At 41.5% G+C, this 13,611-nt stretch overlaps 1 protein-coding gene across 1 annotated transcript in view; it reads right to left on the reverse strand.

Moving 5' to 3' along the window:
• Positions 1-1,323: 1,323 nt before the first annotated feature.
• CMTM7 (CKLF like MARVEL transmembrane domain containing 7) overlaps positions 1,324-13,611 on the reverse strand; it is a 29,993-nt gene continuing 17,705 nt past the window's right edge. The window contains 4 exon segments of the mRNA XM_050892648.1: positions 1,324-4,476; positions 4,836-4,917; positions 5,948-6,046; positions 8,943-9,116. Of these exon segments, the coding sequence (XP_050748605.1) occupies positions 4,463-4,476; positions 4,836-4,917; positions 5,948-6,046; positions 8,943-9,116 (369 nt within the window). The 3' untranslated portion in view covers positions 1,324-4,462.

Raw genomic sequence — 13,611 nt, forward strand, 5'->3', positions numbered from 1 at the left:
CTCCTCCCCATCTCACGCAACCAGCAGCACCTCCTGGATGCCAGCCCAGTGTCAAGCTCATCAGTAAGGCCCAGCGATACGTAACTCCAGCTTTCCTTGGCTTTCAGGTGACACTGAGTCTAAAAGCAGGTCTGTACTTTTGCCCCTAGCCGGAGGGATGGCCGAGGCCACTGGCCAGCACACAGCCTCTCACGCTCAGCAGCAGCATTTTGCTCCATGCTGTCTCTAAGAACAGTGGAGCCCTGAGCGATTTTAAGTTAAACAGGGCAGAACATGGGGCAACTTGATGCCATGTTCCGCAGCCTCTGGGTCAGGTTTAGTGCATCCTCCTGCAGCTTTAGCAGAACATGAAAATCCCAGACACAGGGTATGAAGTGTACATAGCAGGCAAGCAGAAAAGAGACTTTTCTATCACTCCAGGCAGGTCTGCCCTTTAAGTACTGACACAGCCAGAAACTGTTGAGATCTACCAGCATTTCTATTAGTCCATAATGTGCTCACATTAGTTCCTCCTCTCATAAGCTTTCTACTAACATTTGCACCTGCTTTTCCTTGTCTCCTGCTCCTTTTTGTCCTAATAAGCTCCTAGTCCTCTTCCCTGGGGCATCACTCAACACCCCTGCCCCCCACCCCCACTTCATTAAAAGTTATCATTATCCTAGTGTCCTGCTCTCCCCTCTATACCCCACATAGTGATTTATTTCCAAAGCCTTTTAGGAGCAAAGAACCCATTCCTTCATAGTTCACATAATGCAAAACACAACCATTTCAGAGCAACAGAAAAAGTGTGCAAGCTGTCATATAAGCTGCAGTCTCTTCATCCACCACTGTGGCCGTCAAGCTTTTCAAAGCCACTCTTCCTCTTTTTTTAAAAGTTTCGTTTCCCCTTATCATCTTCCCAGTTTCTACCCAACAAAAGCACTATTCACTCTCTAACTTATCATCTCAAGCCCCCAGAGCTCAAATATCAGGTGGTTTGGTTTTTTTTTTCAGTATGAAACAGTTTGTACTACCTATTTTCTTCTCCTAACATTTACACTTTAATTTTCAGTAAAACTGAACCCCAAACTCTACCTGTGTTGGCTCAACAGATATACTACACTCATTTTGGAGCTGAAGAGGATAAACAACTTTTGGGTGGGATAGTCAGAGACCAGCACATCCTAACACAATGGCAGGGGAACAGTTTTTTCTGTGGCTCCTACCTCTTGTCCTCCAGTTATAGGATGTATTCTGACACTCCCCAGAGAGAAAGTCACTGTTCTAGTAGAGGAAGGAAAAAAAATGAGCAAGATAACAATCAGATTCTCAAAGCCGTTACATCATCCAAATAGCGAACATAGTTTATTCCTAAAACAGCTGGAATCCCATATTTGACAAAGTTGCAGACAGATGGAGCTTTCAGAACGAGGTTGACACTGAAGGAAACTTAAAACACTTTTGCTGGCAGAATTACAGTAGTGAGGTGCCAAAGTCCCTGCCAGACAAAGCTGTCATTCAAAGACCGCTGGTAGAGCTGGTGATACCAGCAAAACCTGTGCTTTTTTTTGGTAGACATGTTTCACAAGGAGGATTGGGGGAAAGCGAGGAAGCTTTGGCAGCAAAGTCAGTTTTCCAGCCTGAAAGCATCCTGCATTAAGAGCATATGGTGGGTCTATGGACCCAGCACTGTCATTAACAGCAAAAGCTGCAGGTATACCTTAGACCTGTCGATAGGCACACCAAAAGGGACCTTGTAATTTACTTCTCTTGATCCACTATAAACAAGTGCACTTGCAGCAAAACATATTCTTTGGATGATCACAGAGCATAGTTCAGAAATTCTTTGGTTATCAGACTGCATGAAATTCCCCTTAATTTTTTTTTTCCCCACATGGTGACAAGTGACAGAGTGATGTGGGAGCCTGAAAAAATGATGCTAGTGTAGTGCCAGGAGAGGGGGCACGATTCCAGCAGAGTGGAAACAGCCTTTTCTTCAGAGCAAGCTCAGGCTCCAGCCCCGTATCTTAGCAGGTGCTTCTCCCCACTGCCACCACAGTGCTGAGGTCTCAGCTGCATTCACGCTGTGTGCAGCAGAACATTGGTTTCCCACAGATTGCCAAGAGAGGTTAACGCTTGTAGGAAGCTGCCTACTATCTATCTGAGGTGACATCTGTCTCAGGAGGTGAAGGAGAAATAGCGCACTTCTCTTTCCTCTGGGGGAACAGAAGAGGTTGTATCCTTAAATATCTACCATGTCAGTCCAAATTTAAGTCAGAGTGCTGGTTTCCAAAAACTGTAGTTAAGTCAGTCTTGGCAGGAGAACTGGTGATCAAGCACCCCGTTGCAAAAAAATACGTGTGTGTGTGTATGTGTACCTTCTTCTGCAGGTATTTTCACTCAAAGTGCCCAGAATGAAGTCCCTTGTCATGTATGTCCTTTGGACCAGTCCTGTATGGGCTGGGCAAGGAACCATCACTGACTCTGCTGACAGTGGATTTCTAGCTGAGAAGGATGTCTGTTCTCTTAAGCCAGAGAGCCTTTGAGGCATGCTCAATTCAGGTCGTTAAAAAGAAAAAAGTGACCCATTTCCAAGACAAAATATGTCATCTGAAGGTATGGGGCAGAAAAGCACGCCGAAGTTGGACATTGTAAAGAAATAAAAAATAGTCAATGTGAAATTAGTAACATTATAACTGCCTGTTATATAGTTTTATTTGAATAATCCTCTATATTCATGTTAAAGCAGTTCATCTTGGAGCGAGTATATGTATCTTCATCCACAAACAGCAGACTTTTGCGCTTTCAAATTGTTTCCTGCTCTATGTTGCTGTAAATAGGGCACTTATGAAAAGGAACAGCAAGAAGAATCACAGAAACTGTGCACCATGAGGAGGGGGATTTCTACCTTTCCAGGTTATCATCTGCTCAGTTATTTTCATTTACTTACTTATTCACTCAAAGTTTTTGACACTTTAGCAGTTGGCCAATTTCTCTTGTCAAAGAGTAAAAAAAAAAAATCAAAGTAAAGATACGTATATTAGGATGAGAGAAAAAATTAAGGTGGCAACAAATGGCAATGTATGATGACCTGCTATGAGGCACAAAAAGAATTTTCTGAGAGGACCATTAAATTACTTAGCAGTATTGACGCAGAATTTCAGTCAAATAGGAAAATGCATAACAGGCCAGAAAATGCTTTTTTCCTCCGGATTGGACCTGGTAAACTGTATGAGTCCTACTTTTCACAGAAACCTGCTGCACCATCATGCATTGTCCTGACAGAAGATACCAGCTTATAAGTACAAGTTCTACTTCACAGCTAGACATGAAAAGGGAAGCACCAAGGAGGAGGGGCCTGCACTTCCCTTTTTCTGGGAAAGAATTTCCAGCTCACCAGAGACAGACTGCAAAAGGAGAGAAAGAAAAGAAGGCATTGTCTCAGCCTCGAAGTTACATAGAATTTCATGACAATACCAGGTTGGACAAAACTGAACTGTTCTGCCTGTCCAGGCTCCGGGCAGAGTCTCCAAAAGCATGGATCCCAGCAGAGGCAGAGGAAGGGACAAACCACATGTAAGAGAGAAAGAAGCCCATTGCTCCATTCACAATGGGCTTTCCATAAACACTGTTAGACTCCCAAGAGAATAATTTATAGGAAATGCACAGAAATTTTCTACAGAACAGGCCTTACAAATACCCATTTTAGAAATTAATATTTGTGAAAAGGAAAAAAAAAGATCTGACAAAACATTAAACACATATTCTTGGGTACGTATTTTCCTGTATTGGGCAGAGGGAAGTTTTTAAGAGCAATCTTTGATTGTTAATAACCTGTAAAAATTCATGGAGAAAAAACCTGATTTCATCATGTACTGTTGGGGCTAGGAGGGAGTGTTTGCAGTGACGTATTCAAGTTGCAGTTCATAATTTTTGATGCTGGCTGAGCTGACGTTAGAAAAAGTCCACAGTTCTGATAGAAAGAGGTAACAAAGACCTGGGTCAGCTTATCCAGGCACAAATCAGTTTGTAACAGTTCCTTTGTTAAACAAATCATCCTTGGAAGTTAAGAATCAGGTAGGAATTTGCAGGATTTCCCTTCTGTAAACAGATGAAGGAAATCAGAAGCAATTTTTCCATCCCTCTGAAAGGAGAACCAAATGACTCTCCAAATGAGTTTTACATGCACTTATTGCAAATAGCTGGAAATGACCACAGCCCAGCTTGTGAGACAGAAGTTGTCTTTCTCTGTAAAGCTCATAAAAAGCAGGATCTCCATTATAAACTTCTTTGAAGGGGGGGAAGTGGGGGGAGCAAAAAACCTTTGGTTCACAACATTGTTTTGCATAGGCATTCAAGTAGATCTTCAAAAGCTGCCGGCTGTCCAGGCTAGTAACAAAATACCCATGCTCTCTCCTCAGTAGTGGACGCTCCTCTTTGGTATCCTATTTTGTAAGGCAGAGGTCTTGCAGAGATGAAGGAATCATACAGATGCATCTTTGAAAAGGAAGACAGTGTCACTTGCATTGCCACAAACAAATTAACCTACTTGATTAAGGAACACAGAGGAAACCTTCTTTTGGTAGGGGGTGGGGGAGGGAGAAGAGAAAGCACTGATACATTCCCTACTTGCTAGAAGCAAGTTATTTTGCTCTTGTAGTTAGTTGTTAACAGCTGTTAGTAGTTGTGATAACATCTGTGTTGACAGAAAATACGGAATTATTGCTTTGTGAGTAATTTTGAGTAACAAGGAACAGGACGTTAATAAATCCTTCCAGGCAGACACAGCCCTGTGGCAGAAAATATAATAATTCATTTTGGGAAGCATTCTGGCAGTTACTAAACATGATACTTACTTGTTGACTGCGTGATGCATGAAACCTTGTAGGATGACCATATGCTTAGAACACAAAGGATTGTAGCCAGGAACCCGAAAGTCTGGATGAGAAAACAAACAAACCACAAATACTTACAGAACATTAGATGACACATATTCTGTGAATGCATGGACACTCTTGTATATCCAGCTACGTATTTTATGATGTTAACAGACCCAAAAAAGTGATTTTTTACTGCACTCTGCCAATATACTAAAAAATTAAAAGTTTCTGTAGTATAATAGCAGCTTATGTCTTGTCAAAACAATGACTGAAAGATAGACTGAGAGTCATATACAAGGGGGGAGAAAAAATGGACAGCAGCATAGAGTCTTATCTTCTAGACTTCTTACTAGGATTCTGCAACGAAGAGAAGACTTTTTCTAACACCTCTGATTACTGCTCTTTTACTGCCCCATTCAACAAGTCTTTCCCTGCCATCTGCCAAATAAACAAGTCAGGTAAGTCGTCTAGTCCGTTTGCATCATCAGGACTAAGTTTCTGAAAGTAATTCTTTATTCTGGAGGAGTTGTATTTCAGGTCCTGCTGCTGTGAAAATACTGTTGCCCACACTCAGAAGTCACGCCACTCTCTATAAAGCCCTCCAGCCAACAGAGACAGAGAGTATCTTCCAGTAAGTCAGCCCAGGACCCCAGTGGGTTTTAGCTCAGTAGAAATTATCTTGAACAGCGCCCTGTTCAGGAGCAGGAGGCATCAAAAGCTGAAGACTGGGGTGAAATCCTTTAGGTAACTTCTAGCTGCTACAACAGCCATTTGTCAAAACTGAATTGTCTTAATTCTTCCCTTAAACACATCATTTCCTATGAGTTAAAGCAGGAGCCTTTGGTTTCAACTCTCTGACAGGACAAATATCCACTTTAGTGGTGAGACTGGAGTCTCACAACAAAATATTTTTGTTGGCGTTGTGTTACAGAACATTGACTGAAATGAGCTAGAAGGTAGTTCACCCAACCAAGACACAAGCAAGGCAAGTCTGTAAGAAAATAAAATTACAAGTAATAGATTTCCAATGCCCTAATTAATGTATATTGCAATTAAAAAAGTGTCAAGACTAATAATCACAGTCTTACCGCTCCAGCCACGAGTCCAGTCAGATTGTAACTCTTGGATGCTGCTACAATCGATGCGATGAGAAGCAGAATTGTACCGATTAAATAATGAAGAAACTCCTGTAAAGACAAGCACAGCCTGCATCAGAAGGGAAACTTATCAGGAAAGCATTTCGATATGCCTCAGAATGAAAACAAGTTGGCAGAGGTTACTCAAACCCTGAGGACAAAACACCAGTCAAAAGAAAAAAAAAAAAGCGGGGGGGGGGAGATAAAAAAACACCTTGTGAGTGGATTTTGTACCATACCTGACTTTCTGTGCAAAAAAGGAGAGAGGGCCAATCTTCAGGTCTACTACTGTCACTGGAATAAGATCTACTTACTGGGTATGGATGCAATCCTTTCAATTCAACATGGTACGTTACTGAGGGAGAAACACGTATCTTCATTGCATCAAGTATGCACCTTACTTAAAGAGACAGTTCTGGAGGAAGGAAGAAGGGCATATTTCTCTAGCCTATATGAAATGGCAATAAATGGCAGCAAATGGCGTAAGTGGAAAACCAAATGCTCCTACTTCTGATAATCTTAGAAAGTAAGCAGTGGATCTACTGCTGGATTTAGTAACAACTTACATCAACCAAGACTGGAAACAGGAGGGAAGCCACAAAAAGCACAACTACGCAGACACTTACAACCAACACCCAGGCTCCTAAGTCTGTAAGGGTGGCTCCAGCTGTCCTGCAGTAAAACATGATGCCATGGGTTTTTCTGAGAGTGCACTCAGGCACCACATTTAAGCTCTTCTCTAGTGTGACGAGTATCAGTCCAGGAGTCAGTTTTACCTTGTTATAAGCAGGGACTATCTGTGGATTTAGATTTTGAATCCTCACAAAGCTTATGGCAACCTATGGGTGTTTGCAAACTGAACATGGGTTGTTTCTTTTGCATGGTGGGGAGGGCAGGAAGGTATCTGCTTACTTTATCTGCATTGCACTACCAGCATGAGCCAAGCAAATGCCATATAGGGATTTGGGAGAGGGAGTATAAGGGAGAGGAGAGATTCCGTCTCAAGCCAAAGGAGAGAGAATATAATCCCAAAAGGAAATTGTTCAAGGAAATCCCAGAAGAGAAATAGTCTATCATACCAAACCACAGTTTCCCTCTGCTCAGGTGTTTGTAAACAGCTGACGAGGACCTTTGCCATAAAGTAGGCTCTGAGACTGCAACTTACTTTCCTCATTTGTAACCTTGTTTCAGGTAATCAAGATCTCAACCCTTGCCTTTGCTAGAATAAATTATTTCCCTAAGAGGCTTCTCTGGCTACTCCATGATTCAGCAGGCAAATTAGGCATGCCATTGCCTCCTTAGAGACACCAAATAAAGCAGCGTACACAGGCCACTACTTTAGAGGAATCCGAGGGATGGGCAAAGGTGCAAAAGGATCATCAAAGGCTAAATTAGGTGGAGAACCAACCCCTGGCAGGGATGAGAGAGTGCCCCTCTGGAGAAATACTTCCCAGCTTTAAAAGGCGTCAGTGCTGAACAACCTCTTGAACCACTGCAACTTTACTGACTGCAAATCACACCCCGATTGCAATGTAGAGATGCTGCCAGGAAACTCAGCCAAACACTAGCTGTAGTTTCCCAAAGTTTCTTACAGGTCTTCCTATTCTGTTCTAAAGATACTTAAATACGTGACTGAAAAGGAGGTTGGTTGTAAAAGAGCAGCAATGTTCAAGCACCACATCCCATAAAACTATCTGAAGCTGAGCAGCCACAAACTGCAGTGCCTTAAACTCACTAGTGACTCTGGAACATTTAGGAATGATTAAACACCACAAAAAACAAAAGCAGCCTATGCAGAGGTCAAAATGGCATAGTCCTGTTACAGCAATGCACACATTCAATGCCACTTTGCAAAACTGTCATTTATTAGCTTATTCCAATCCCTTATTTCAATCCCTGCATCTATATTATCTCTAGATAAAGAAGTACTTTCTAGAGACACATAGTGGTGGTACACATTTGAAAAAATAAAAAGGGGTGCAAGTCTAACCATATTCTTCAGCTAAAAAGAAAAAAAGAAAAGTTTTTCTCTCTGGTTAGAAGTGGATGGAGGGGACAAACTGTTATCTTAGATCTGTAAACTGCTTACATAGCTTCCATTAAACACCATCCAACCACTTCTTGGATTTCAAAATCCCTCTATATCTCTCCAGTTGGCTTTCCCCATCCATTTGGTCCTTCCTCTGTGGAACTAACATGCCACTATGCGTAAGGGAGACGTGTTCTAAGAGGTTATTAAAATCCGTCATCCCACACTAGGATGCAGGACTCTTCTGTTAGCTGACCTGACCCAAAGCTACTGAAGAAGTTAAGGTCTCGCATTTTCTGTGCTGCTTGTTAGTTCTCTGCTAGGATATGAGATATGGATGTGCAGGGGAAATGCAGGAATGAGGCAGGAACATCCTGCAGGATATCCCAGGAATGGCCAGACTATGGCAATCAGGCTGAGGCTCCTATTTCTTGCTATTGTTTAAGTTACCTAAAACCACACCAAAAAGAGACACGTTTGACTTAAATAGCACTTGTAGACTTTATTTTGGGACAGGATGTAGTACATGAATTCTAATGGCATGATTTGGTACTCTTAGCAATCCCTTAGCTGCTATAAATGACCTGAGCTAGGACCCATCTGCTGAAGGCTTGCTAATCAGTAGCTTCTTTTCAGTTATCTCAGAATAACACTATTGCCTTCCCTCGAGTAAATCTGGATTTATATCTGTGTAAAGGAGGGCAGGATCAGATCCAAATCAGCTAAAAACCTAACAATTACAGCTTCTGCTGAACTGAATACTAATAACAAAAGCAACAAAAGGATTTGTATACAAGGCAAAAAAGAATTACCTGAAAGACAGCCTATCATTGTGTGATAGCACAAGAAAATGGACTAAGTAATTGAGACATCGACCCACAAGAGAGGCAAGGAACCCAGACCATCTAACAGGCTTACCGCAAGTGGCCAGCTAACGCAAGTGAGCTTCCTGTAGATTCTGAAAATGTGGATAATGTAGAAGAACAAAATCATAACCAAGTCGCACATGGTGACAATCTGAAAGTAGCTATATGCACTGTAATCTGTCCACGGAGAATTATTTACACTGATGAATCCAACCAGCAGTGAGATCTGAAAGACAAAAGGCACATTAAAGATCTTTTACAATGGTGCTCAGAGGGCTGTGGAGATGATTTTAAACACAACAAAATGCCACTTAGAAACAGAAGACAAATATCTAATGTAAATTGAATGGTGGCAACAAAATGGAGGACAAAGTAACAAGCATGGTAATATGTTTTAAAATTTGCTGTTAAATGAGCTAAAACAACCATTAAGAGTTGGGAAAGAGCCAACTGCTAGAAGGAAAGCAGCAGTTTCAGCCTTAAGAATCCAGCCTGAAGAAGTCTCTATGTACAATACAAGAGGTCTCAAATAGAGAAGAGGCATTGAATGCCTGGAGTTGCACTAGTGACTGAAGCATCTAAACCCCTCAGACTTTCAGAAGGAAATCACTGAAAGCTATAAAAATGAAGGTGCCCATGAACACATGTACCTTTACTTCCATTCAGTGAGATTTCTCACATGCAAAATCAGAGGACCTGGCTGCAACTGAGCTAACAGTTTTACCCTTCCTTTTCTACCACCTACAGAGGAGGAGTATTAGCAGACTATAAGGTAGTATCATAGCAAATAATATAAACATTTGGAGGAACTGATTAATTCACCCCACCCCCAATACAACAGTTATAAAGCTTTAATATGTTAACATTGTCACATAAAACTATAAAGCATTATTGTACAACTTCTTTCAGTTGTAGGCTTGCAAAGGACAAAAGCTATTTTATTTTTTTAATCTAAAGTTACTTGTTTATTTTACTAGTCTTGCTGCTTCTAACAGCCTGGCTAGCCTGGGTGATAAAAATAAATCTACCAAGGATATACCAAAATATTTCCTTATTACAGACTTTGTCAATGCATGCTTTCAGCCACTGTAATTTTCAGTTCATCCGAAGTCTGCCAGGAGGAGTAATGACTCACATTTTAAGAGTTTCTCCAAGACATCAAAACACTGAGGAAGCCAGCACTTCAGGACTGCACCATCCTTTCCTGCACACTCATCTTCCAAACTCGTAACCAACTGCATCCATTATCAGAATATTTTCCTTAAGATTAAAAGGGAAAAAAAACCCCAACACCATAGCTTACATTCTCCAAACAACATAGCTTAGATTCTCCCTGCTGTAATTTTAACTGAGTTTCACCTGCTCGGTTCTAAGCAGACAGGCTAAACATATGCATCCTTAAGGGCAACCAAAAGCTCTATACACACATAAGAACTTCACAAGAAGTTCACAAGAACTTGTCACCTTGGCCAAACTCCATCAAAACAGCCACATCAATGTTGCGACAGTGAACCACCTCAAAAAGGTGGCTCCAAAGAGAAAAGCCAATGCTCCGGGATCCTTTCCCACACAAGTAGCTAAGCTATTGTTAGATCTGGTCCAGCTCCATTATTTTTACTATGGTAGTCAAGCAGTTGATATTAGCACTTTAAGTGATGCTCAGTTCAAGCCAGTGACAGGCTTCTGCACTAGAGTAAGCCTACATCTCCTTCCACCTTTGAAATAGATACAGGGTAGGGAAGACAGGACTTCGAGGTGCAGGGCTAGATCATGCTTAATGCTTCTCAAGAATGGAGGTTACATGTGCCTTTGAAAATGCATGATATTGCTCAGTCCCTGTCTCCCCAAACATGTTCCTGCCCTCTGGTTTGGGCGTGTAACATCATAGCAGCATCCTGCCTGTTTAGTGCTTCTGTCTGTACCATGCCTGTTCTCTGGGTCTCACAGCCTAGCCACTGGGGAATCCTAAATGCACTGAGTCTTGCATCTTGTGCGTGGCAGAGCTTTCTGAGATGCTACATTTCTTAGAAGACAACAAAGCAATGCTCTCTGCAATTCAGCATTTAAAGACTTCTGGCCCAGTTCTTCAATTCTGAGATAATTTTAATGAAGTTTTGTCCAATCTATGTCTACATACACCAGGTCTACATTAAGCTGTGGTTCCATGAGGGGCCATGGCCTTTGTCATCTTCTCCTTCCCACCCTGATTTCACTCCCTGTCATGTACTGGCTCCTCCACTCATCTGTGCTGAGCCACCTCAGTGTACTAAGCCAGCAGAAAAGTGAACTACTAAAAAAACCAAATAGCTTTACTCTGACTCTGCCATCACACAAGGCAGGGTCAGGTGAGCAGGGGAGTGTGAGGGGGAATCTAGGACTCCAATGGAAAGGATAGGAAGGACCGAGCAGGCAGGATGGCAGCAGCCAGTAACCACGCCGGCTCAGGCTGCTGCAGACCGTCCATCTCGGTTCCTTGAATCTTAACGTCAGTTAAGCAAAGAGTTGTCTGACTTACTTAGCTGTTGAATAACTTGAACAATCAGAAGGAGATCAGCAGGTCGTTTACCCTATAATCTAGGAGAACACTTGAAGTGATGCAAGACACAGCTATTATTTTCATGAGGAAATGAAAACTGAATTTAATGACATTTCATTCTATAGGAAGACTCAACAAGAAGTCACAGCAAGCGTTGAATCTTGTTCTTGGATAAAGGTGGGATGAGGACAACACTTCGCTAACCACCAAAGGCTGAAAGGGCTCTCCCTTATTCAGGTGTCTCACAATAATCAGTTCTCAGTTTCAACTACACTGTACAAATCAAGAAGGAAGCGCTAATTCACAGAAGTATTAAATCTGTCTATTGGCTCATTTCATGCTTGAACCATTAACTTTAGCAACTTTTTTACTGTGTACAAAGGATAAGAAGGACTGGATCCTTGAAGTACAACCACCATCCAAAGAATAAGCAGCACTGGTAAAAAACCCTTAGTTTAAACTAGACCCAGTTCTTTCAACTTAATGGAAGCATAAAAGTTTTTTTTTTCAGTTAAAAGGTATAAAAAAAAGAGAAGCAGCATAAAGAAGAATGTGAGCCATCCAAGGAAAAAGTCAGAAAATTCATCTGAGGTGTTATATTCCTCAGAAATAAGAAGATACAAGGTACCAACCAGCCAGTGAAGAATCTGCTCAGCTCCTAAGAACAGGGTAGAAATGTGGATTTGAACAAACATGCTTTCCATTTCAAGTGTACTTCACAATTAAAACAATTCCAAAACCAATTAGTAAAGATTCTCCCTTCTTTGATTTTAGATGTGCCCCAGCACACAGGTAGGAAGAAATCACTGCGTGGCAAGAGGTATTTCTTTCAAAGATTTCCTTTCTTAGCATAAATTTCACAACATGAGATTTACATGCAATTTCTAAAGAGTGTTCTCTGATCATAGAGGCACATAATGCTATTTCACAGGACAGGTGGAAAGGGGACCATATCAACAGCTTTATATAAAGCTATACCATGTTTGCCACACTATATTGCCTGCATGGCTAGCAGATACAGTCAGCGTTTAAAACTCACCTGTTGAAAAAGAATGCTAACAAATGTAGGAAATAGAGCCACATAATATTATTTGTCCTTTAAAAGTGACAAATACCAAAGTTCCATCACCAGATATTGGTTTATCATGATATACTGGGTGATGACTGTATTTTTTTTCCCCCTGGAATTCCTGTTTCCAGAGAACTTGAAACTGAGCGATAAAATGATTAATATGTCCCGGATACAGTTCAACATATATCTTAGAAGTCAGTTTGTGCCACGGGGAGAGAGAGAGAGAAATGAACAGCAAAGCACTAAAATGATCAAATGTTATGAGTGTTCTTTATGCATCTGTGCTCAGGGAAGCAGGTTAATACATCTTGAAAATAAAAACTAGAGGCACAAAAAAATCGGGGCACTGCCATTTCCATTTCAATATAGTATTTCACAGACTGTGAGAGAGCAGCAGACATGTAACCCATACCCAGCAAGCCAGTCAGACCCGAAGTACAGGTCAAATGATGGTCAGCCTCATTAGAAGATTTCAATGATGTGCTCCACAAAATATATCCAGGCTTCAAACCTGCATTACGAAAGGGGCGAGGGACACATTGCAGGACACTACTATTTAAGTGCTTTCTGGTTTCTGAAAAGCAGAAGAAAGAACATATGCATCAATCAAGTCCAAGGAAGGATTTTTGGATTTAATTAAAGTTCCGTATTTATTCTGTTTCACAGAAGTTGATCGGCTTCAACTAATCCACTTCTTGACTTTCCATTGCTCCAGATTATTTGAAGTGAGTCATTAAGCGTGTTTAGGAACACTGGTATATATCAGGAACTATCTCGCAGTGAAGCCAGTGTCAGCTGAAGGCAGTCAGCAATTGCCAGGAGGCACTCAACACCTTACCAGACAGAACAAACATCATAAAAGAAAGATGGTAAGAGTCTGCATTCTCTTCTCTATTTTGAGCTAGAGACGAGGCAACCACATCCTCTGCAATGTGCCTGTGGAAAACGTTGGCTCTTGAATAGCACTGACATAAGCTCCCAAGCCTAAACTCCATTCTGATCTGAAGTGAGCACAGCTCTACCAAAAATGAAACATAATTTGCTCTTTCCTGATATGCTCCTCCTTCAAAAGCCAACCTATGGCCCCTAAAAAAGGGTGAACAAGCACAGATC

The sequence above is a fragment of the Gymnogyps californianus genome, chromosome 2 (assembly GCF_018139145.2).
Source record: "Gymnogyps californianus isolate 813 chromosome 2, ASM1813914v2, whole genome shotgun sequence".
Taxonomy (NCBI): domain Eukaryota; kingdom Metazoa; phylum Chordata; class Aves; order Accipitriformes; family Cathartidae; genus Gymnogyps; species Gymnogyps californianus.